At 40.4% G+C, this 23,131-nt stretch overlaps 1 protein-coding gene across 7 annotated transcripts in view; it reads left to right on the forward strand.

Annotated features, from left to right (window-relative positions):
* The window catches only part of LOC129775813 (short-chain dehydrogenase/reductase family 16C member 6), a 94,505-nt gene that overhangs the window by 65,227 nt on the left and 6,147 nt on the right, over positions 1 to 23,131 (forward strand). For all 7 annotated transcript variants that reach the window (XM_055780928.1, XM_055780930.1, XM_055780926.1 and 4 more), the window contains 4 exons: positions 14,950 to 15,074; positions 15,902 to 16,012; positions 16,389 to 16,514; positions 16,643 to 16,764. In XM_055780928.1, coding sequence (XP_055636903.1) covers positions 14,950 to 15,074; positions 15,902 to 16,012; positions 16,389 to 16,514; positions 16,643 to 16,764 — 484 coding nt within the window. The remainder of the gene's footprint in view (positions 1 to 14,949; positions 15,075 to 15,901; positions 16,013 to 16,388; positions 16,515 to 16,642; positions 16,765 to 23,131) is intronic.

The raw sequence follows: 23,131 nt of genomic DNA on the forward strand, positions 1-23,131 counted from the left end.
AAGTTGAAATGGAGATTGAAACTACTGTTTCCTCCTCACTAGCTACAACGGGGGCTGGGAAGTCGCTCAAACGCGTTCCCCCCTCAGAAGATGTCTCTTCAGAGAAAGAGTTAATTAACCTCAACAAGCCCCCCTCAAGAAAATTAGCAAACTTTTCCTCTTCGCCCCCTCCATCTCCCGCTTCCGTTCAACTCCCGAACTTGCCTCCCAGTCCTACTGATCCCGCTCCCGCTCAACAATCGACCTCGTCCTCCCCCTCAGTTGTTTCCTCTCCTCGTGTCAAGGTCTATCCAGACGATGCACCTGGAGCTGGTCCATGGGTTGTTTTTTTCCGGCCCAAACCTAAAGGAAAATCTATTAATGTCATTCAGGTTTCGAAAGATCTGGCAAGATTTTATTCCTCCGTGGTCGAAATCTCTAAGGTTAGGCCGAACAAACTGCGTGTTGTCGTGAGTGATCGGAAACACGCAAATGCAATTGTGATCGACGAGAGGTTCACCCTAGAGTATCGTGTCTACGTGCCCTCCCATGACGTAGAAATCTCGGGGGTGGTAACTGAAACGGGTCTGACGTGCCAATTGATAAAAGAAGGAGTTGGTAAATTCAAAAGACTCCCTTTGGTGGGCGTTAAAATTTTGGACAGTCGCCAATTAGGTAAGGTATCCCAAGAAGAGGGAAAAACGAAATTCACGCCGTCAGACTCGTTTCGAGTAACTTTTACTGGTTCGGCCCTCCCTGACTACGTCATGGTGGACAAATTGAGACTGCCTGTGCGACTCTTCGTGCCAAAGCCCATGACTTGCAACAAATGCAAGTCAGTTGGTCACACTTCAGATTATTGTGCCAACAAGGAGCGCTGTGCAACTTGCGGAGAGCAACATGTGGGGGAATCCTGCAGTGCGACTGAGCATAAGTGTCCATATTGCGGGGGATCCCCACACGTGCTCTCAGCTTGTGAAACTTACAAGAGTCGCTGGGAGAAACAGAAGCGCTCTTTGAAGGAACGCTCGAAACGCACTTTTGCGGATATTTTAAAGGGCGCTTCTCCACTGGCCCAACAACAACAACCAATCAACACACAAAATGTCTTCGCCACGTTGCCCGTTGACGAAATGGAAGCGGACACAGCTAACGGGGGCACACCGTTCATTTTCCAAGGGAATCCCCGGCGCAAAAATGTGACCACTCCCAAAGTTCAAGGACAAGCCCCACCGGTTATACCCCCTGTTAGCATGTCTAAAAAATCGAGTGCAGCGGACAAGCAAAATCAGGTTCCTCCTGGTTTCCGTGGGAATGGTTCACCTTTGAACGGCCCAGCACTCGAGGGGACATCAAAAACCCCAACTGTCCCTGTTTTTCCGTCTAGTTCAACTTCCCAATCGGGATTTATAAAGTTTACTGACCTTGTGGATCAAATCTTCACGTGTTTTAACGTTTCCGACTCCATCAGAACCATTGTCATCTCAATGCTTCCAGTGTTAAAGACAATTTTGCAGCAATTGATGCAAACATGGCCCCTTCTTGCAATGATTATCTCTCTTGATGTCTAATTTAGATAGAGAGGTCGGAGATATCACTGTTTTACAGTGGAATTGTCGTAGTCTTATCCCTAAATTGGATACTTTCAAATTTCTAATTCATAAATTCAATTGTGATGTTTTTGCTCTGTCCGAAACCTGGCTCTCTTCTCAAAATGATCTCTATTTCCACGATTTTAATATAATACGCTTGGACCGCGATGACAGATACGGAGGGGTACTATTGGGGATTAATAAGTGCCACCCATTTTTTAGAATTGAACTTCCACTTATTGGAGGGATCGAAGCTGTTGCTTGTCATGCAAACATCAGAGGCAAAGACCTCTGTATTGTCAGTTTGTATTGGCCTCCGAGAGCTGCGGTTAGCCGCAAGCAACTTGTTGACATGTGCTCACTCCTTCCTGAGCCACGATTGATCTTGGGAGACTTCAACTCTCACGGAACTGCCTGGGGGGAACAGTACGACGACAATCGTTCATCGTTGATATATGACCTTTGTAACAGCTTCAATATGACCGTTTTGAATACTGGGGAAACAACACGTGTACCTAAACCTCCTGCTAACCCAAGTGCTCTTGACCTCTCGCTTTGCTCGAATTCACTATCGTTAGATTGCAAGTGGAATGTAATCCAGGACCCCAACGGTAGTGATCACTTGCCAATCAAAATTTCCATCACCATTGGGTCGAATTCTTCTGAATCTATAAACATGGCATATGACCTCACAAGACACATTGACTGGAAAAAATATGCGGACGCGATTGATCTAGCCATCAATTCCAGAGATGGTTTGCCTCCATTGGAGGAGTATAACTTCATTTCTCGTTTGATCTATGACAGCGCGGTTCGCGCTCAAACGAAACCCATCCCAGGCTCCACTATTCGTCGAAGGCCTCCCAATCCATGGTGGGATAGCCAATGTTCCAAGCTTTATCAGGATAAATCGAACGCATTTAAAGCTTTTCGAAAACGTGGAACCATTGAGAATTTTCAAACGTATTTGGACCTTGAAAATCAATTTAAAAACTTGATCAAAGGGAAAAAGCGTGCTTATTGGCGAACTTTCGTGGGAGGTTTGTCACGAGAAACGTCAATGAAAAAATTATGGAAAGTGGCTCGAAACATGAGAAATCGCTCTTCATCGAATGAAAGCGAAGAATATTCACATCGATGGATTTTTAAATTTGCACGGAAAGTTTGCCCCGATTCCGTTCCTGTGCAAAAAATTGTTCGAGATATACCACAAGATAGGTGCGATCTTGATTCCGAGTTTTCGATGGTAGAATTCTCTCTTGCTCTCCTTTCTTGTAACAATTCGGCTCCAGGAACAGATAGAATTAAGTTCAACTTGCTGAAAAACCTCCCTGATGTGGCGAAACATCGCTTGTTGAATTTATTCAATCGGTTTCTGGAGCATAATGTTGTTCCAGATGATTGGAGACAAGTGCGAATTATAGCTATTCAAAAACCCGGAAAACCCGCGTCCGACTTCAATTCGTACCGCCCAATAGCAATGCTGTCTTGTATACGGAAATTGTTGGAGAAAATGATCTTGTTTCGCCTTGATCGTTGGGTTGAAACGAATGGCTTACTCTCAGATACACAATATGGGTTCCGCAGGGGCAAGGGGACGAATGATTGTCTTGCGTTGCTTTCTTCAGAAATTCAAATGGCTTACGCCGAAAAAAAACAAATGGCTTCAGTATTCTTGGACATAAAGGGGGCCTTTGATTCTGTTTCAATAGAGGTTTTGTCAGACAAATTACACTCTCGGGGTCTACCTCCTCTATTGAATAATATGTTATATAACTTGCTTTGTGAGAAACATTTGAATTTTTCTCATGGAGATTCGGCAGTAAGTCGGGTCTCTTACATGGGCCTCCCTCAGGGCTCATGTTTAAGCCCCCTTTTGTACAACTTCTATGTAAGCGACATTGACAATTGCCTTACACAAAATTGCAGCTTAAGACAACTTGCAGATGATGGAGTAGTGTCTGTCGTAGGATCAAAAGAATCCGACCTGCAAGAACCCTTACAAGATACATTGAACAATTTTTCAACCTGGGCCATTGGGCTAGGGATCGAATTCTCCACGGAGAAAACAGAGATGGTGGTTTTTTCTAGGAAGCATAGACCAGCAAAACCAAAGCTTCAACTTTTGGGTAAACCAATCACTCATGCTATGTCATTCAAGTATCTTGGGGTCTGGTTCGACTCCAAATGTACTTGGGGGGCCCATATTAGGTATCTGAGTAAAAAATGCCAACAAAGAATAAACTTTCTCCGTACAATTACCGGCACCTGGTGGGGAGCCCATCCAGAAGATCTTATAATGTTGTATCGAACAACTATTCTCTCAGTGATGGAGTATGGCAGTTTCTGTTTTCAATCAGCTGCCAAAACACACCTCATTAAACTCGAGCGAATTCAGTATCTTTGTCTCCGTATCGCGTTGGGATGTATGCCCTCAACGCATACCATGAGTCTCGAGGTTTTGGCAGGCCTACTCCCACTAAAAGATCGCTTCAATTTATTATCTCTTCGGTTCTTCATCCGGTGTAAGGTCATGAACCCATTGGTGATCGGAAATTTTGAGCAGCTGATCGGGCTAAATTTTCATTCTGGATTCATGACTTCATATCATGAATTCATCTCCATGCAGGTTGATCCTTCTTCGTATATTCCCAACCGTGTTTGTTTTCCTGACTACATCAATTCCTCTGTACATTTTGATCTGTTCATGAAGGAGAAAATCCATGGAATTCCAGATTATCATCGATCGGGGATCGTTCCTACGATCTTCAATGCAAAATATGGGCGTATCAATTGTGATAATATGTACTTTACTGATGGGTCCTCTATGAATGAGTCCACAGGATTTGGAGTGTTCAACGAATTTTTTAGCACCTCCCACAGTCTTCAGAATCCTTGCTCAGTGTATATTGCTGAATTGGCAGCAATACACTGGGCGCTGGACAGCGTCGCCTCACGACCTGTTGAACACTATTACATTGTAACGGATAGTCTTAGCTCTGTCGAAGCAATCCGTTCAGTGAGGCCGGAAAAGCACTCGCCGTACTTCCTTGAGAGAATACGAGAAATTTTGAGTGCTTTAACCAGACGCTGTTATGTCATTACCTTTGTCTGGGTCCCCTCACATTGCTCAATTCCGGGTAATGAGAGGGCTGACTCATTGGCAAAGGTAGGTGCAATTGAAGGCGATATTTATCAGCGTCAAATCGCCTTCAATGAATTTTATTCTTTAGTCCGTAAAAATACCATCGTTAAATGGCAACGTAAGTGGAACGAAGATGAATTGGGTCGGTGGCTTCACTCGATTATCCCTAAGGTTAGCCTCAAACCATGGTTCAAAAGTCTGGACTTGAGTCGGAACTTTATTCGCACCTTCTCTCGACTCATGTCCAATCACTGTTCGTTAGACGCGCTACTCTTTCGTTTTAATCTTGCCGATGGCAATATCTGTGCTTGTGGCCAAGGTTACCACGACATCGAACACGTTGTTTGGTCGTGCGAGGTGTATCTTGTTGCCAGATCGAATTTAGAAAACTCTCTTCGGGCCAGAGGAAGACAGCCCAATGTGCCGGTGAGAGATGTGTTGGCTCGGTTAGACCTTGATTACATGTCCCAAATATACGTCTTCTTAAAAGTTATCGATCTTCGTGTGTGATTGTCCTTATATCCTTATATTTTCCTTTTCCTTTTCCTTCGCGAGAAATTAAATCCCTTCTTACTAACAATAGAATAAGGTGAAATGTAAATACATGTTAGATATAAGATAGGCTTAAGAATTGAGTATGATGAATGTGAGTGCGAATGTGAGTGTGAACATTGTCAACATATCCTTATATCCCTTCCTTTTCCTGAAAAAAATGTCACCCTTCTAAACTCGAGCAAACCGCGAGTAATCGGTTCTCTACTTCATTAACACTAGAATTAATGAAAAATGATTATATATACTTGTAACAATACAGATAGGAGTTCGGCTCCTTTAAACTTATGTAACTGAGCCTGTAAAAATAAACGATTTAATAAAAAAAAAAAAAATTTCTAATTTCTAACTCATCGCTCGAACATAGGAGGTGCACTGTAGATGCAAATATGTCCCAAGGAGTCTTCCCTTTTCGTATCACAGTTATACTGCGAACATCTCACCGCTTGGGCTCCGTATGCATCGTATTCGATATAATCCAAGCCAATATCGACTGCTCTGAAAATAGTCGCATATTTTTTCAAAGTCAGAAGGAGGAGTCTGCGGAACCATAATTGTTTTCGCCTTCTTACAGCGTGCACTCCTTAGCCTTTTCATGATCAAACAACAGGATGGAGTGGCGATTAAATATTCATATAGAACACTTAGATTTTTATGTATCCAATAAAACATTCAAACAAACAAACCATACAACAACATCTCACTCTGCACCATTTGAAACAATTCTGCAACTACCCAATTAATTACTAGGTTAGGTAGTTGCACAATTAGCATAAGTTTCATACAAAAATGCCTTTCCTGCTTTCCTGTCTTCAGGGTTTGAAGTCAACCCGTTGATAAGTATTGTCAATAAATAAATTCTCAACTGGATAATCTGAAAAAGCCGTCCTCCATTAAAACAAATTGCTCTCTGCAGCTTTCGAACCCTTGTTGAAATGGAAAAATATTAATGAAATCAGATAGTATTCATCTTGACGTAAACTATTTTGCAGTCGATACAAACCTGACAATGACCTTGAGTGAGCAAGTTAAGGAGCGAAGCCGTGTTGTATATATATACGCATTCTTTTTTGTTCCACTTGTACTTGTACATACATGCCAAGGAGACACCATAATTTCATTTTTAATGATCGACGTCTCGCAAGCTAACCTATGACCCACCACGTGAAGATTTCAGTCCGCCTTTAATCGCCTCGCATCTTCAACGGGCTGCGATGGCGGGATGACAAGGTTATCAACGTTGCGAAAACTCATAAACAGAAATGCATTATGCTCATTAAACCGGTTCAAGGATTCCCACGAGTGCGCCAGAGACGCCCTCCTGCTGCGCGATAATTGAATGGGAGCGAACGATAAGGTTTCCTCGGTTAAGGTTCACAATAATCTCCGTCTACTTGACCCTTGAAGCCAACGGAGGGGCACTGTTTCTATGGTTTTTCTTTGCAAAGTAGACCGCATGCATGCGTATTATGCATGCATGTGCACAGTGTAAAATGATTATGTTAACTTCGGTTTCATGTTCTGAACAAAGTTCAAAAAGTTTTTTTTTTCAAATAACTTTTTATTTGATTTTTTCCACTTTTCAATCAAAATTCAATCAAAGAGTGTTGATTAGTATTGGATGGATACCGGTTGAAAAATTCGTTGATAAGGCGAAATCCCTTTATGGAATGTAGAATGTCATTAAAGAAGAACGTAATGGCACGAAAACCCTCGGGTTAACCCCACAGCCACATTGTTCTGAGACGCAATAAAGCGAACAATAATTTCTCTGACCGCTCGTTAAAAGACCTGTTCTCAAGGACAACGCGGCCGTTACCGATGGATGGTCGGTCACACGGGGAAATTATGCGCTTCATGTGTGGGGAATACTCTTTCCATGTTTCGGTCCTTATGTGAACGTCTCTGGCTATGGCGTGGGATTGAGTGGATGTTTCGCCCTTCGTACGTTTCCTGCGATTGTGGGTATGGTTTTGTGGTTAACCTTTTTCAATATTTATATGTTCGTTGCAACACATTACAAGAGTGTGTATGGCTTTATGTGAAGAAAGGGTTATTTCAATCTTTGTGTTGTGTGGCTTTGGCGTTGAAGTTTGTTCTTGGATATCTTAATACTTCCCCGGAACAGAAATAATATTTTATCAACAGCGTTATCTGTCCTATAATTAACATCTGAAATTGACAAGCACAAAAAATCCAATATATGTGACATTTCGACTAATCTTGTCGGTGTACCATTGCACAATGGTCCAGAAGATGCATTTTAGTGGAAATTAGCATTTAGAGCTCGTCGGTTATTTTCTAGACAAAAACTGTCTTCGAAAAAGTTGTTACATATGATGGAGCGCTCATTTTCTTGTGATCAAAAATAGGGTGAACAAAATTGTCGTTAAAATAAAAAATATAACTTTCTTATCTTTATAGATAGTGGTGAATAAATTTCGACAATGTTGCAGTCCCAGTTATTTGAGACATCTTTGTAGAACGAAGTTTTTTTTCTATCTCTTGAAAAAACCGATATAGTGATTTTTCTATGTTGCGTTAGGGTCACCATGAAAAAAGCTGTCATCATGAGTTTTTGGTGAAAACCTATCAATAACTTTGAGAAGGATTAAGATATTGCCACATTCTGCTTCGCAAAATGTTGGTATTGATAAGCTTTAAAAGTCGTACGAAGACAATTTTGATGTAAAATTTGAAATATAAAAGTTAGAGTAAAAAACCGTTTTTTTCATGATTACCCTAATGCAACTTAGTTAAAAAACAATTTTGTGGGAGATATTTATTCTTTAGAAAAAAAAACTGCCCTCGACAAAATTGTTACATATGATAGAGCGCTCATTTTTATGTTATCAAAAATAGGGTGACCAAAATTGTCCATGAAATAAAAAATCCAACTTTCTTATCCGTATCTTTATCTTTACATAATCTTTTAATATAATCGATTTAGCGTTTTTTTCCTAAGTTGCATTAGAGTCACCATGAAAAAGCGGGTTTTTTTGCTCTAACTTTTATATTTCAAATTCTACATCAAAACTGTCTTCGTGCGACTTTTAGAGATTATCAAAACCAACATTTTGCGATGCAGAACTTGTCCATATCTTAATTCTGATGGTTGATGGTTTTTCACCCAAAAACTCATGATTTCCATTTTAATTTACTTAAACACGAAAAATAACATAGTTTTCAAAATCACACATCATGTAGAGTGAACTATGTTCTTTCAAATGTCCCCAAGAAACTTGGTTTATGTTTGCCCCAGAAAGAATGACAAACAATTGCAGAGAGCATATTTTTTGGGAAGAAATATCAATAACTTTGAGTGAAGTCGAGATATTGACAAGTTCTGCATTGCAAAATGATTGTATTAGTAGCTTTAAAAGTCTTCCGAAGACAGTTTGTATGTAGAATTCGAAATATAAAAGTTAGAGCAAAGAAAAAACAGTTTTCTTCATGGTGACCCTAACGCAACTTAGAAAAAAGGCGCTATATCGGTTATTTCAAGAGATAGAAAAAAGATGTGTTCTAAATAGGTTTCTTAAATAACTAGGGCTATAACATTGTCGAACTATGCTTACCTCTATCTACGAAGATAAGAAAGTTGGATTTTTTAGTTCATTGACAATTTTGGTCATCCTATTTTTGATAACATAAAAATGAGCGCTCTATTATATGTAACTACTTTGTCGATGATTGTTTTTGTCTGTAGAATAACTGTCGAGTTTTAAATACTAATTTCCACGTGAATGCACCTCCTGGGCCATTGTGCATTGTTATCATTAAGCGTTCATGATTTTAATTTAAATTTTCATCGAGAGCTAATGATCATGAGATTTATACCTCATCCCGGTCAAAATTGACCATTTAATTTAAATATTTATGACCGTACAATCACTCACTAATAACAATAAGTGAGTGACTGTAACACTTTAGAATTCAATTGTTAGGTCAATTCAGTGCCTTGTGGGAGATGACTTGAGGAGATGAGAAAAAGATTATATAGAAGGATTTCTAGGAATTTCCTGCGACTTGTGTTCTTGTGGATATTCAGCACATATTCCCAAAACCGTAACTGTAAAAAATAACCATGTAAAGAATAACCATAAGAAGACATACTTCCTGGTAAATTTCGCTATTCATATTCCCGATAGTGAAACAAGGAGATGATTTCATTCCACATCGACAAAATGCTTTCCAAACTAGCTTTTTCTTCCCGCATTTTTCACAAAAAAAGACTTTAGCGCGCCCGGACGTCTGCTCCTGGCTTTATATTGTAACATTGAGCCTCAGGACGAACTTGGCTAGCATTTATCTGTACCGGAAGAGGAACAAAATTATTTCATATGAACTTTTTATTTTTAAAACCTATAGGGTAGGGCGGGGCTAGTTGGTCATTTTTGAATAAATTTGGTTATAACTTTGTAGTACGAAGTTTTGCATTAGAATGTTATGTGTCACAATGAAGCTTACCTTTTACCATTTCAATGAAAAAAAAAACCATAGAATCAATTATCTGACATTTTTCTTTTATTTATCGTCTTTATATTTCAGAAATATATTTTTATATTTCAGAACTAACCCTACACACGGGGTAAATTGGTCAATAATAGGCATGTTATTTTTGAGCAAATAATAGGCATTTTTCCATTAGAAGTTTCCTTCACAATAAAAAAATTAATTAAATTAAAACAAAAACAGTTAACTAATATCATGTAGCAAGTAACAAAAAACAAATTAATGAAAAATTCAAATTATCATCGTGGAAAATTAGTCAGACAATCTTTTCTAGCGATTTCGTCTCTTCCACTTTGTGGCAAACCAGAGATGCCAGGTTTGAAGACATGTCTTCATTTTGAAGACATTTGATTTTGTGGAGACATTATGAAATAGGTGAAGACATTTCAGTACGATAGCGTACGTGAATTTTTAAAAGATATTATTTCCATGAAATTCTAACTATTGGCCGAAAATATCGTCAAAAAAGCAGGGCCTTAGTCTCAGCGAACGAAGCGGTCCGAATACATATTGTCTCTAGAAGACATTAGTTCATTTGCGCTCGAAAATTCGAATGATTGTGACGTTGAATTCTATTATTTTGCCCCTACTATACAATAGATTAACCTAGATAAATTCAAAACGACCACTTCACAAATCAAAGGTGTTCCTTTTCTACAATTAGTTTCATGGATATGGTTTGAGTTACAACCATACTTTCAAAGCTGAAATAAACAAATAGAGTTATCACAGTTCCGTTTTTGTGTGAAGAACATTCCTCCTATATTATGGTGAAGACATTTTCTCGTACCAAATCAAGGCTTTTGAAAAAAATCTCAAACGAACAATTTGTGTGACCAACTAGCCGCTCTATATATGAAAAGAATATTCATGAAAATTCAACAAAAATAATTTTGAAAGCGATTTCCATTAACACTTAAAGCTAATACGTACAATAAAGCTTTGTTTTACGTTTTCATGGTTATTAACCTGTTTTAGAACACATTTTATAATGCACAAACCGTGAATGATTTTTGGCGAAATCGAAACCATGTCCATATTTTTTTACCTACTTAATAAAAAGTTGGACGCTCAGATTCCAAGATATCGTCACTGACCAACTTACCCCTATGGCCATCTAGCCCCGCCCTACCCTACCATTAAAATATTAGTTGCACTCTAGATGTTATTTGATTGGCATAAGAAAATTAATTCAAGCTTCAAATTACTCATTCACGTGATAATGTTTAAATATACTAAAATAAAACGAATTTCGTGGCAATTCGTCTTAGAAGTTGGCAGCACCATCTCAGGCTACAGTGAAACGTTGTGGGTGTGAAGACCTTGGTCATTTAAAGGGGTAGTCGCTATGAAAACTTGAAAAAATTAAAAAAAAAAAGAATCTGATCTAAAATGTTCTCTGGAATATCTACTTTACTGTTATGTTCCGTTCCAAAGTTATAAGCCAATTAGTGGACCTAAGTCTCTGCGCAAGGACCGAGGATGCAAAATTTAAAAGGCGTTTTTCTCGAAACTAAATTTTGCAAAATGGCGAGAGTTCAACCTCCGGAACGGTTCATCCGATTTCGATTAATCAATTTTTCCCAGATTCTTCTCCACTAAATTTCCTGTCATCGTACGTAGGATTTTTTTTTTGATATTTTAAAAAAAAAACCAAAAAACAGGAAGTGGGTTATATCTGTGGTATAACCGCAAGGGTGACGTAGGACTATCGTTGATTTAGTGATCATTTGGTTTTAGTTGCATCTGAATCAATTATGAATGAATGAATGAATGAATGAATAAATGAATATTTGGGGGACTTCGAAAACGAGAGCGTTACGTTGAAGGCATAATATTCAGCAAAAGAAGCAATCACACGAAAGTTGTATAATACATAAAACATTGCTTATATTGTGACATGATTTGTATTCCATTTCCAATAGACAAAATATCTGTAGCATAAAATCAGTCTACATAATTTTTACGTTCGCTCATCCTCACAACACCTATTTCTCGTCTGAGAAATTGTTGAGTAAACATCGTTTGTCAGTGCGCGTATAACAGAAAAATCACAAAACCAAATGTATTTGATCGCAGTGTTACATGGTTAGAAAACATTAAAATAAACTCTTTCGCTTGAATGTTTTTTTTTAATTCCCAGGGGAACTGGCCGATTATTTTTCAGCAACGTTAACATCTTTCCTGAATCTTCTCGGCGCTGAATGGCACCCAAATGTGAATAGTTCCGCGCGTGTATGTGTATGTGTGGCGGCCTCTCTTATGTCTCCGATGTTTTTCGATGCTGATACTCTCTTGGTCGCCTTCTCTTCTCCTTCTGATGGGTCGGCTTTTCTGCGCTCCCTCACAGTTCCAAACAAACTGAATGCGTTTCAGGTCAGGTCAGGCCAGGTAATGAATCCTTCGATCCCCCGCCGTCCAGCTCGTCCAGCTCGTTCAGCTCGTTCAGTTCGTTCAGCTCGTTAAATAACGATGTCGTCTTGTCGATGTCCTCACGAAAAATGAATGTGTATTACCACCAGAATATCGCTTAACTATGCATTTTGTCCGTGAATGAATCTAGAGAAGGTGTGGTTTACGATGACAATTATGAAGGCAAACTAGAGGCGAATCAGCTCTCTGAGTTTCAAACTTTAAGCGACTGAGCAATAATCGATTGAAAATTATATGATTTTCGCGATGCGAAACTTTTTCCGTTGCGCGCGTATCCAATATTGGATACGAAAATATCCTACTGATGGGGAAGAATAATCTTCAGAGGCTTTCCTGCTAATTGCACTTGACGATAACAATAACATCTTTCCAGATTCTCCTCGATACTCGAAGTCCACCAGTGGTTGATGCTCACTCGATAAACACCTGTTCATTGCACTTGATTGAAAAATCACAAAACCAAATGTATTTGGTTGCAGTGTTATATGGATAGAAAACATTAAAATAAACTCTTTCGTATGAATGTATTTTGCAATTCCAAGAGGAACTGGTGGATTTTCCGGAATCCTCTCGATGCTGGATGGCAACCAAAAGAAAATAGTTTCGCGCGTGTATATGTGTGTATGGTGGCTGCTCCGATGTCTCAAGCGAAACCGTTCGTGGCATCACTCTCCTCCTGATGGATTCCCTTCTGGCCTAAGGTGCACGAACAGGCTCTTGGTGACACCGTTCATCAGCGTTTTCATGATAAACGAAGTTAGCTTCACCACAACAGCGACAACATGCTCCAATCGCTGTTCAATTATAACTGAGTGGATTTCCAAGTGGCGCTCGCTTATATACCGATTGATGATTTCAGTAGTCTGTTTTGGAAGCAATTTTAAGGCTATTGAAACCAGTTTTTGGATCAAAAAGTAACACGTATATAACGCGTAGACATTTTACCCTTCGAATGAAGTGTTTGCCACACCATTTCGTTCGGTTGTTTAGGAGCTATTAACGCTCAAAATCTCGGTCTCCGGCGTAACGCTTTCGTTTTCGAAACTTTGATTTTACACCCCGGTATAGAAATTAAAGACGCAGTCCTACGTCAAAACCACCGGAAATCGGGGTTTTCAAAATATTTTGTTTGATACCAAATGTCTTAAGGTGAAGGTGAAAGCTAGCCACAAATGGCTGCCACAATGGGGCTCATTTCTTCCATCTCCCTCCCACACCCCTCGCCCGAAAATCAATGATTTTGCGAAGCAGTGTGAAGAAAATGATCGTTTTCGCACACTTCACATCAAGTAATATCAACCAAAATATAATCGATTGCTCACAAGATATTACATTTTCATCTGCTGTCGCTCTGTATAGTGAAAAACGTCGGAAAACTCGAGCTAGTGCTCTGAAAGTTGAATTTTCATTTTTCAATTTTCGGCAATGGTTTTGTTTGTATTGGTGAAAGCATCGTTATTTTATCGGCACTGATGCCAAACAACATCATCGAAACAGCTATAAAAACCACTCAATAAAATGTTATTTCTGAGTCATAGCGTTTCATGTCATGAATAAAATTAATGTAAGTTTTAGCAACTTTAACATTGGTTAAGCAAATTGTATTGCAGAGTTCGGAACACTGTCACGGCTGCTTATGCTTTCAGAAACAGTAAACGGAAAAGTATTACATTCAATCAAAATGCCTCGGCCAACGAAGAGAAAGGTTAAGGCTCTCCAACGTGAATATGTGAAAACAATACGATCACCGGAGGAAAATATGAGGGATTATCAACATCGAGTTACTATGCGGAAGAACTTGTTAATACCAAAAGAGCCCCAATTCGCATGTGTTAAAAATTTGCTCATGCTACGCTCGCGTATAATCAGGATTTTATTTCATATGCAAATGCACCTTCTATATATATTTATATTTGCAATTGTTCATCGAAACATATCGTTCATACATTTCACTTTAGAATTCGGATAAGTGATGACTGATAAGTGAATTGATCTATTTACGTGTGCTTTGCTCTTCTCTCACTATCACTATAACCAAATTTTTACACGTGGTTTTACCTATACTACTACTATGGCTTCCTTCCACCTTCACCTTAAAATTGCCTAGCACTTCGAGATTTACAGTTATCTAAAAAAAATTATTAAAAAAGCGACTTTTCAGACTGAAAAACGACCAAGCGCCAAAAACATTTTTTACAATTTCCTTCTTTTTTCAAAAACTCAAATTTTAACGTATGAGACACTAGTATATGAAGTCCGAATGAGCTAATATTTTGCATAGGGCGTTTTTTCGAGGTGGTGAGTATTTTTATGCTATTTGAAATTCGAGATGACCATTTTCATTAGCATCCTTAATTGCTTTGTTGCGCGCCTAATAACAAAAAGTGTTTCTCAGTCCGTATGGGAGACGTTCATGTTAGCAGATTTGAACAGTAACTATTAGTAACTAATTAGTAACTATCAATCGCATTAATTCAACATGAAAAAAAAGGCATGGCTGTGGTATATTGAATGTAATGCATAGTGTCCGAATTAAAAAGCGCCCGGAGTCAAAAGCATTACTATTCACCTTGATTTGTACATTTAACACTAAAAATATATAATAAACTCTTTATTCCAAATATATGATGCATTCCACCACGATGAAAACGAAAATGCCAATAATTGAAGCCATACTTCTTCTCATACGGATAACACTCAACGTATTCCATTTTCCACTTTCTCCATTTCCAGGAATCGACGAAACAGTCAAAATCATCCAATCGATGGGTGGTTTCTGCAAGGGATACAAAGTGGACATTTCCAACAAGGAACAGGTGTACAAATCTGCCAACATGATTCGGGAGGACGTGGGTGACGTGAGTATTGCCCATTAACATATCTAGCGTGCGATGATGCGGCCGATTTCATTTGACGCGAATGTGTTAATACCTCACGTAAGCCGATGGTGCCGATGATTAGAGACATGCATGATAATTAAGTGGTGATTGCGAGGTAGAAATACTAAGCGATAGTTTCATTGTGTTAAATCAAAACTCGTTATTCAAACCCTAGACTAGACTATAACACATTCAGATGAATGAATCTACGAGTACTTCGTATGATTTAATTACCGGTCATCGGAGTTCTTTGTCCTACATCGCAGTATCGGCTGCAGTAAGCGCGAAGCACTGCCAAAAACGTTTTAGTTTTCGTCTGCCCACGTGTATTCCATTTCGTACCCAATTAGTATTCAACTCTTATCGGGGGAGTTTCCGTCCACTGGCATGACCCATGTTAACCGGTATTGGCCCGCAGGTCATCGATACCACAGATGTTATTTTCCTACAGTACAATAAATTACATCTGCTTAGAACTTACGTGTGCACGCAGTAGTGTTCCGCCTTTTTTCCGATTACCCACTCCGGGTGGGTGTAGCAATTATACGGAGCGGAAGTCTGCTAGAGGTCAATGATAGCCGACTGACCTGGTGACTAAATTGTGCCGAGGGGTTGTAATCTAGCAATCTCTGCTCTCTAGTGGATGTATCCATTACATGGTCACCTTATCATGCCCTAGAACTGTAAAAAACCTAATTGCACTGGCCATCAACCATAGTTTATTTGCAACCCAATCGATCCTCTTCGGTGTTGTACTAGCTGTTTAGACATAATAGTCAAATACTTACTGATCTTTTTTTTCGTAGGTTTCGATACTGTTCAACAACGCAGGCGTTGTTTCGGGCCGAGCGCTTCTTGACACCCCAGATCATCTGATCGAGCGATCTTTCAGTGTGAACATTCTGGCACATTTCTGGGTAAGTCCCGCCGACAATTCTCAACGGCTTCTGATCCTGTCTGCTCGCTATTTGTGTTTGTTCTTTCGAGAGGCAGTGCACGTTCAAAATTGTTTTGAATCGGAGGAGAATCTATATATATGGCTCTCTTGAAGAGACACTGCCCAGGCAATGGACGTGATCGGAAAAAACAAACACTCATCCGAGAAGAGGGTCAGAAGTCCTTAAAGTATTGTAAATCATTAGCGCATAGCTCTTCCAAGAATCGCAACTTTGCTGTCACTCATCGCTTTTTGTTTGTTGGTGCAAAAATAAAATGTTTTCATTTGTGTTCGCGTTGTTCTTTATGACATTGAAACATTTGGCTTTCTTCCGTATGTTCTGTTTCGTTGCGTAGACGACAAAAGCCTTCCTGCCGTCGATGTTGGAACGTGATCATGGCCACATAGTGACGATCGCCTCCTTGGCGGGCCATGTCGGAATCTCCAAGCTGGTCGATTATTGTTCGAGCAAATTCGCTGCGGTAAGCTCTGACTGATTTGCACTTGGGGCCATCCATGTGCCACTCGGAATACTAATCATTTGATTCATTCGTCATTCTCTGTTTTTGGGATTGATTTGTATTTTTTTTATTGCTTGTGTTCTATTCAGGTGGGTTTCGATGAAGCGTTGCGAATAGAGCTGGAATATATGGGAGCGCACGGTATCTTCACGACAGTGATCTGTCCATATTTCATTCAATCGACCGGAATGTTTGATGATGTGAATTCAAGGTGAGTGATGAATGAAATATTCATTGGTATTCTAACATGAGAAACACTTAGAAGATTAGTAGTCAAAATAAATGTCCAGTGTTGTTTCATACTATATGTTTTATCAAGAACTCACACGGCATCTTCCTGGTTCTAACTTGAAGACTATAAATATAATCAAAGAACCCATCAAACAAAAAATGCTGGACAAAATAAAGCACGTATCTGTGATATTTTCAAACCTTCTTTACTGTAGTAGAATTTAAGATAGATGAATATTCAAATGGGATTAGGAGAGAAGAGTATAGTAGAGTATAGTATAGGTGACCGAGCAAGCGAAAGTATTTCCCTGTTACTTCTCAATTAGAAACTAAATAGATTTACCAGTGGCTCTTCAGAAAACATACGCTGCGCTGCATTTGAGTTTAATTTTCATCATCGCGCGTTCATAACTAACACGTATTCTCTCTGGGTTCGAAGTGTACCAAACCTTAAAAATACGAGAGCGCAAGAAGAACCCGGTGCAGAATTCAGATACTAAACATCTCTTCTCACTTGTGTGATGCGCGCCTCATTTTATACACACGAACGTAGGGGAAGACGGGGTAAGATCGTCCCCCTAAGAAAACCAATTTTCATTTAAACGTCCTTCAGGATTTCCCCTATTTTTTGTTACATATATCATTGAGTATCTAATAATCTACTACTAAAAAATGTGTAACTGTTGATTGTATAACTTTTTTGCGTTTTTCATTATTTTTTGAAATGCTCTGTGGCCAGCGAAAAAGGCGGGGTAAGAAGGACCACCCGCGGGGTAAAACGGACCATGACGGGGTAGGACGGAGCGATACTATTTTAAAACAGTCTAGTAAAAATAACAGGAACAGTGTTGTCTAAGGTACTAAATGTTTAGGGTTGTTCATAAACTACACACAAACTTCTGAAAAGGCCATCAATATTCCACGTGCAGAGTTTTGCAAAAATTCGTGAAAAATTTACCAAATTATCGGAATCTATAAGAACGATTATTCGACGACTTCCTTATGTACTTTTGGGGCATTTGTGTGTGAAGAGACGAGCAAAAAGATGGTATTTTGTTTTTCAATATCACGACGTGGGGTGTGGGGTGGAAAGTGGACCGTCTTCCCCCCAGAGCACCTTTTGCATTACTTTGCTCATTTCACGCATTTTATATTACATTTTACATACCTTTCAACGCAGAAAGAATCGGAACAATCTACTGAAGGATTGGGACACTGACAATTAACTGAATACACAGTTTTTGCTGGAAAAATCCTTATTTTGGTTGCCTTGAAATTTAGATCACTTGCAACCGCAATGGACGAAAACTTTGTTTTGTTTACAATTTTGATATTTCGTACGCTCAAGTGTTGTCAAGCAATTCGAAACGACAAAAATAGGCTAATCATGCTTCTTGCGTAACATACTAGAAGTGGCCCGTCTTACACCGCCGCGCGGTCGTGCCCCGTCTTCCCCTATCACATTCTAGCATCCCATTTTACCTTCGGTCGTTCTAAGCAAAGCATAAAAATCAACAGCGCTGCATCCATACTATTACCAACCGACGGTGCAAAATCAGTGCTGACAGCAAAACATTTCGGGCCTTATTCCCGATTCTACTTCATGGTGAAAACGGAATGAAGTGTATCCGCGATGAGAACGGTACGGTGTCCACATCTAGATACGAAATTATTTCAACTATTTATTCCAGTAAAACTTATCATTGAAATATAAAATTATCTCCAGATAATTTTTTTGTAAGTTATAAATTTAACGAATTAAGAACACAAAGTTTTCCACTAATTTTGATACGGAAAATTAATTATCTCTAACGATTTCTACGTGAAAGGTGTTCATTCTGCCTGAATACCCGTTGTTATTTTTGACGATTCCCTAACTCGTAAACCGTAGTTCAATGGCTTGCCGTTCCTTTCGTTTTCACCAGCCGGGTATGATTGATGGTCAGATCGCTAGGAATATCTCAAACAGAACTAACAGTAGGGAACCCAATACAGGGCGAAACAAAGGGAAAATGTCAGAGGAGAATTCGATATGTTGGTTTTTGTCAGTTCAATAGTGGTTCATTTTGGACGTCACCTTCGTGGTTTTTATCGTAAAGTGTGTACTAGAATAAGGCCCTTCATCTATGTTTCGGTGCGTGTGTATTCGCGAGAGCGCATGTGTATACAAGAAGTGAAGGTTTACGTGAACGCAAAAGTCTTAGTGCACATCGGCACCGCGTTGCATTCTGAGGACTGGCACCGCCTTATAAGCCACCGTTCAGTCCGGTGACAGAAAATATTTGTGATTAGGAGAGAAGAGCATGGTGTTCAGGCGAGCGAGCGAGAAAAGCCATTTCTATGTCACTTCGCAATTACAACTAACTGAATTTCTGAGCAGGCACCGGCTTATAAGCCACCGGCACGAGATTTATTCAGTCCACCCTTCAGTCCGATGGCAGAAAAGAATTGAGATTCGATCAGTCTCCCAATCAGTCCGGTGGCAGAAAAGAATAAGGATTTGTTTTGTCTGATTGGGATTGTCCGGTGGCAGAAAAGGATTGGGTTTCGTTCAGTCCGGTGGCAGAAAAAAAAATTGGGATTCAATCAGTCTCCCAATCTGTCCAGTGGCAGAAAAGAATAGGGATTTGTTCAGTCCGGTAGCAGAAAAGAATTGGGATTCGATCAGTCTCCCAATCAGTCCGGTGGCAGAAAAGAATTGAGAATTGTGCAGTCCACCATTCAGTCCGGTGGCAGAAAAGAATTGAGATTTGTTCAGTCCTCCATTCAGTCCGTTGGCAGAAAAGAATTGGGATTCGACCAGTCTCCCAATCAGTCCAGTGGCAGAAAAAAATCGGGATTCGATCAGTCTCCCAATCTGTTCAGTGGCAGAGAAGAATCGGGATTTGTTCAGTCCGGTAGCAGAAAAGAATAGGGATTTGATCAGCCTCTCAATCAGTCCGGTGGCAGAAAAGAATTGGGATTCGATCAGTCTCCCAATCAGTCCGGTGGCAGAAAAGAATTGGGATTCGATCAGTCCGGTGGCAAAAAAAAATTGGGATTCGATCAGTCTCCCAATCAGTGACTGAAAATAATAGGAATTTGTTCAGTCCAGTGGCAGAGAAGAATTGGGATTCGATCAGTCTCTCAATCAGTCCGGTGACAGAGAGGAATTCAGATTTGTTCAATCCACCATTCAGTCCGTTGGCAGAAAAGAATTGGGATTCGACCAGTCTCCCAATCAGTCCAGTGGCAGAAAAAAATCGGGATTCGATCAGTCTCCCAATCTGTTCAGTGGCAGAGAAGAATCGGGATTTGTTCAGTCCGGTAGCAGAAAAGAATTGGGATTCGATCAGCCTCTCAATCAGTCCGGTGGCAGAAAAGAATTGGGATTCGATCAGTCTCTCAATCAGTCCGGTGGCAGAAAAGAATTGAGATTAGTTCAGTCCACCATTCAGTCCGGTGGCAGAAAAGAATTGGGATTCGATCAGTCCGGTGGCAGAAAAGAATTGGGATTCGATCAGTCCGATAGCAGAAAAAGATTGGGATTTGATCAGTCTCTAAATCAATCCGGTGGCAGAAAAGAGTTGGGATTCGGTCAGTCTCCCAATCTGTCCAGTGGCAGAAAAGAATAGGCATTTGTTTAGTCCGGTGGCGAAAAGAATTGGGATTCGATCAGTCTCCCAATCTGTCCGGTGGCAGAAAAGAATTGGGATTTGTTCAGTCCGGTAGCAGAAAAGAATTGGGATTCGATCAGCCTCTCAATCAGTCCGGTGACAGAAAAGAATTGAGATTTGTTCAGTCCACCATTCAGTCCGGTGGCAGAAAAGAATTGGGATTCGATCAGTCCTTCAATCAGTCCGGTGGCAGAGAAGAATCGGGATTCGACCAGTCTCCCAATCAGTCCAGTGGCAGAAAAAAATCGGGATTCGATCAGTCTCCCAATCTGTTCAGTGGCAGAGAAGAATCGGGATTTGTTCAGTCCGGTAGCAGAAAAGAATTGGGATTTGATCAGCCTCTCAATCTGTCCGGTGGCAGAAAAGAATTGGGATTCGATCAGTCTCCTAATCAGTCCGGTGGCAGAAAAGAATTGAGATTTGTGCAGTCCACCATTCAGTCCGGTGGCAGAAAAGAATTGAGATTTGTTCAGTCCACCATTCAGTCCGTTGGCAGAAAAGAATTGGGATTCGACCAGTCTCCCAATCAGTCCAGTGGCAGAAAAAAATCGGGATTCAATCAGTCTCCCAATCTGTTCAGTGGCAGAGAAGAATCGGGATTTGTTCAGTCCGGTAGCAGAAAAGAATTGGGATTTGATCAGCCTCTCAAGCAGTCCGGTGGCAAAAAAGAATTGAGATTCGATCAGTCTCCCAATCAGTCCGGTGGCAGAAAAGAATTGGGATTCGATCAGTCCGGTGGCAAAAAAAAATTGGGATTCGATCAGTCTCCCAATCAGTGGCAGAAAATAATAGGGATTTGTTCAGTCCAGTGGCAGAGAAGAATTGGGATTCGATCAGTCTCTCAATCAGTCCGGTGACAGAAAAGAATTCAGATTTGTTCAATCCACCATTCAGTCCGGTGGCAGAAAAGAATTGGGATTCGACCAGTCTCCCAATCAGTCCAGTGGCAGAAAAAAATCGGGATTCGATCAGTCTCCCAATCTGTTCAGTGGCAGAGAAGAATCGGGATTTGTTCAGTCCGGTAGCAGAAAAGAATTGGTATTTGATCAGCCTCTCAATCAGTCCGGTGGCAGAAAAGAATTGGGATTCGATCAGTCTCCCAATCAGTCCGGTGGCAAAAAAAAATTGGGATTCGATCAGTCTCCCAATCAGTGGCAGAAAATAATAGGGATTTGTTCAGTCCAGTGGCAGAGAAGAATTGGGATTCGATCAGTCTCTCAATCAGTCCGGTGACAGAAAAGAATTCAGATTTGTTCAATCCACCATTCAGTCCGTTGGCAGAAAAGAATTGGGATTCGACCAGTCTCCCAATCAGTCCAGTGGCAGAAAAAAATCGGGATTCGATCAGTCTCCCAATCTGTTCAGTGGCAGAGAAGAATCGGGATTTGTTCAGTCCGGTAGCAGAAAAGAATTGGGATTCGATCAGCCTCTCAATCAGTCCGGTGGCAGAAAAGAATTGGGATTCGATCAGTCTCTCAATCAGTCCGGTGGCAGAAAAGAATTGAGATTAGTTCAGTCCACCATTCAGTCCGGTGGCAGAAAAGAATTGGGATTCGATCAGTCCGGTGGCAGAAAAGAATTGGGATTCGATCAGTCCGATAGCAGAAAAAGATTGGGATTTGATCAGTCCGATAGCAGAAAAAGATTGGGATTTGATCAGTCTCTAAATCAATCCGGTGGCAGAAAAGAGTTGGGATTCGGTCAGTCTCCCAATCTGTCCAGTGGCAGAAAAGAATAGGCATTTGTTTAGTCCGGTGGCAGAAAAGAATTGGGATTCGATCAGTCTCCCAATCTGTCCGGTGGCAGAAAAGAATTGGGATTTGTTCAGTCCGGTAGCAGAAAAGAATTGGGATTCGATCAGCCTCTCAATCAGTCCGGTGACAGAAAAGAATTGAGATTTGTTCAGTCCACCATTCAGTCCGGTGGCAGAAAAGAATTGGGATTCGATCAGTCCGGTGGCAGAAATGAATTGGGATTCGATCAGTCCGATAGCAGAAAAAGATTGGGATTTGATCAGTCTCTAAATCAATCCGGTGGCAGAAAAGAGTTGGGATTCGGTCAGTCTCCCAATCTGTCCAGTGGCAGAAAAGAATAGGCATTTGTTTCGTCCGGTGGCAGAAAAGAATTGGGATTCGATCAGTCTCCCAATCTGTCCGGTGGCAGAAAAGAATTGGGATTTGTTCAGTCCGGTAGCAGAAAAGAATTGGGATTCGATCAGCCTCTCAATTAGTCCGGTGACAGAAAAGAATTGAGATTTGTTCAGTCCACCATTCAGTCTGGTGGCAGAAAAGAATTGGGATTCGACCAGTCTCCCAATCAGTCCAGTGGCAGAAAAAAATCGGGATTCGATTAGTCTCCCAATCTGTTCAGTAGCAGAGAAGAATCGGTATTTGTTCAGTCCGGTAGCAGAAAAGAATTGGGATTCGATCAGTCCGATAGCAGAAAAAGATTGGGATTTGATCAGTCTCTAAATCAATCCGGTGGCAGAAAATAGTTAGGATTCGATCAGTCCGGTGGCAGAAAAGAATTGAGATTCGGTCAGTCTCCCAATCTGTCCAGTGGCAGCAAAGAATAGGCATTTGTTCAGTCCACCATTCAGTCCGGTGGCAGAAAAGAATCGGGAATCGATCAGTCCGATGGCAAAAAAGATTGGGATTCAATCAGTCCAGTGACAGAAAAAAATTAGATTTG

The sequence above is a fragment of the Toxorhynchites rutilus genome, chromosome 3, assembly GCF_029784135.1.
Source record: "Toxorhynchites rutilus septentrionalis strain SRP chromosome 3, ASM2978413v1, whole genome shotgun sequence".
NCBI classification, from domain to species: domain Eukaryota; kingdom Metazoa; phylum Arthropoda; class Insecta; order Diptera; family Culicidae; genus Toxorhynchites; species Toxorhynchites rutilus.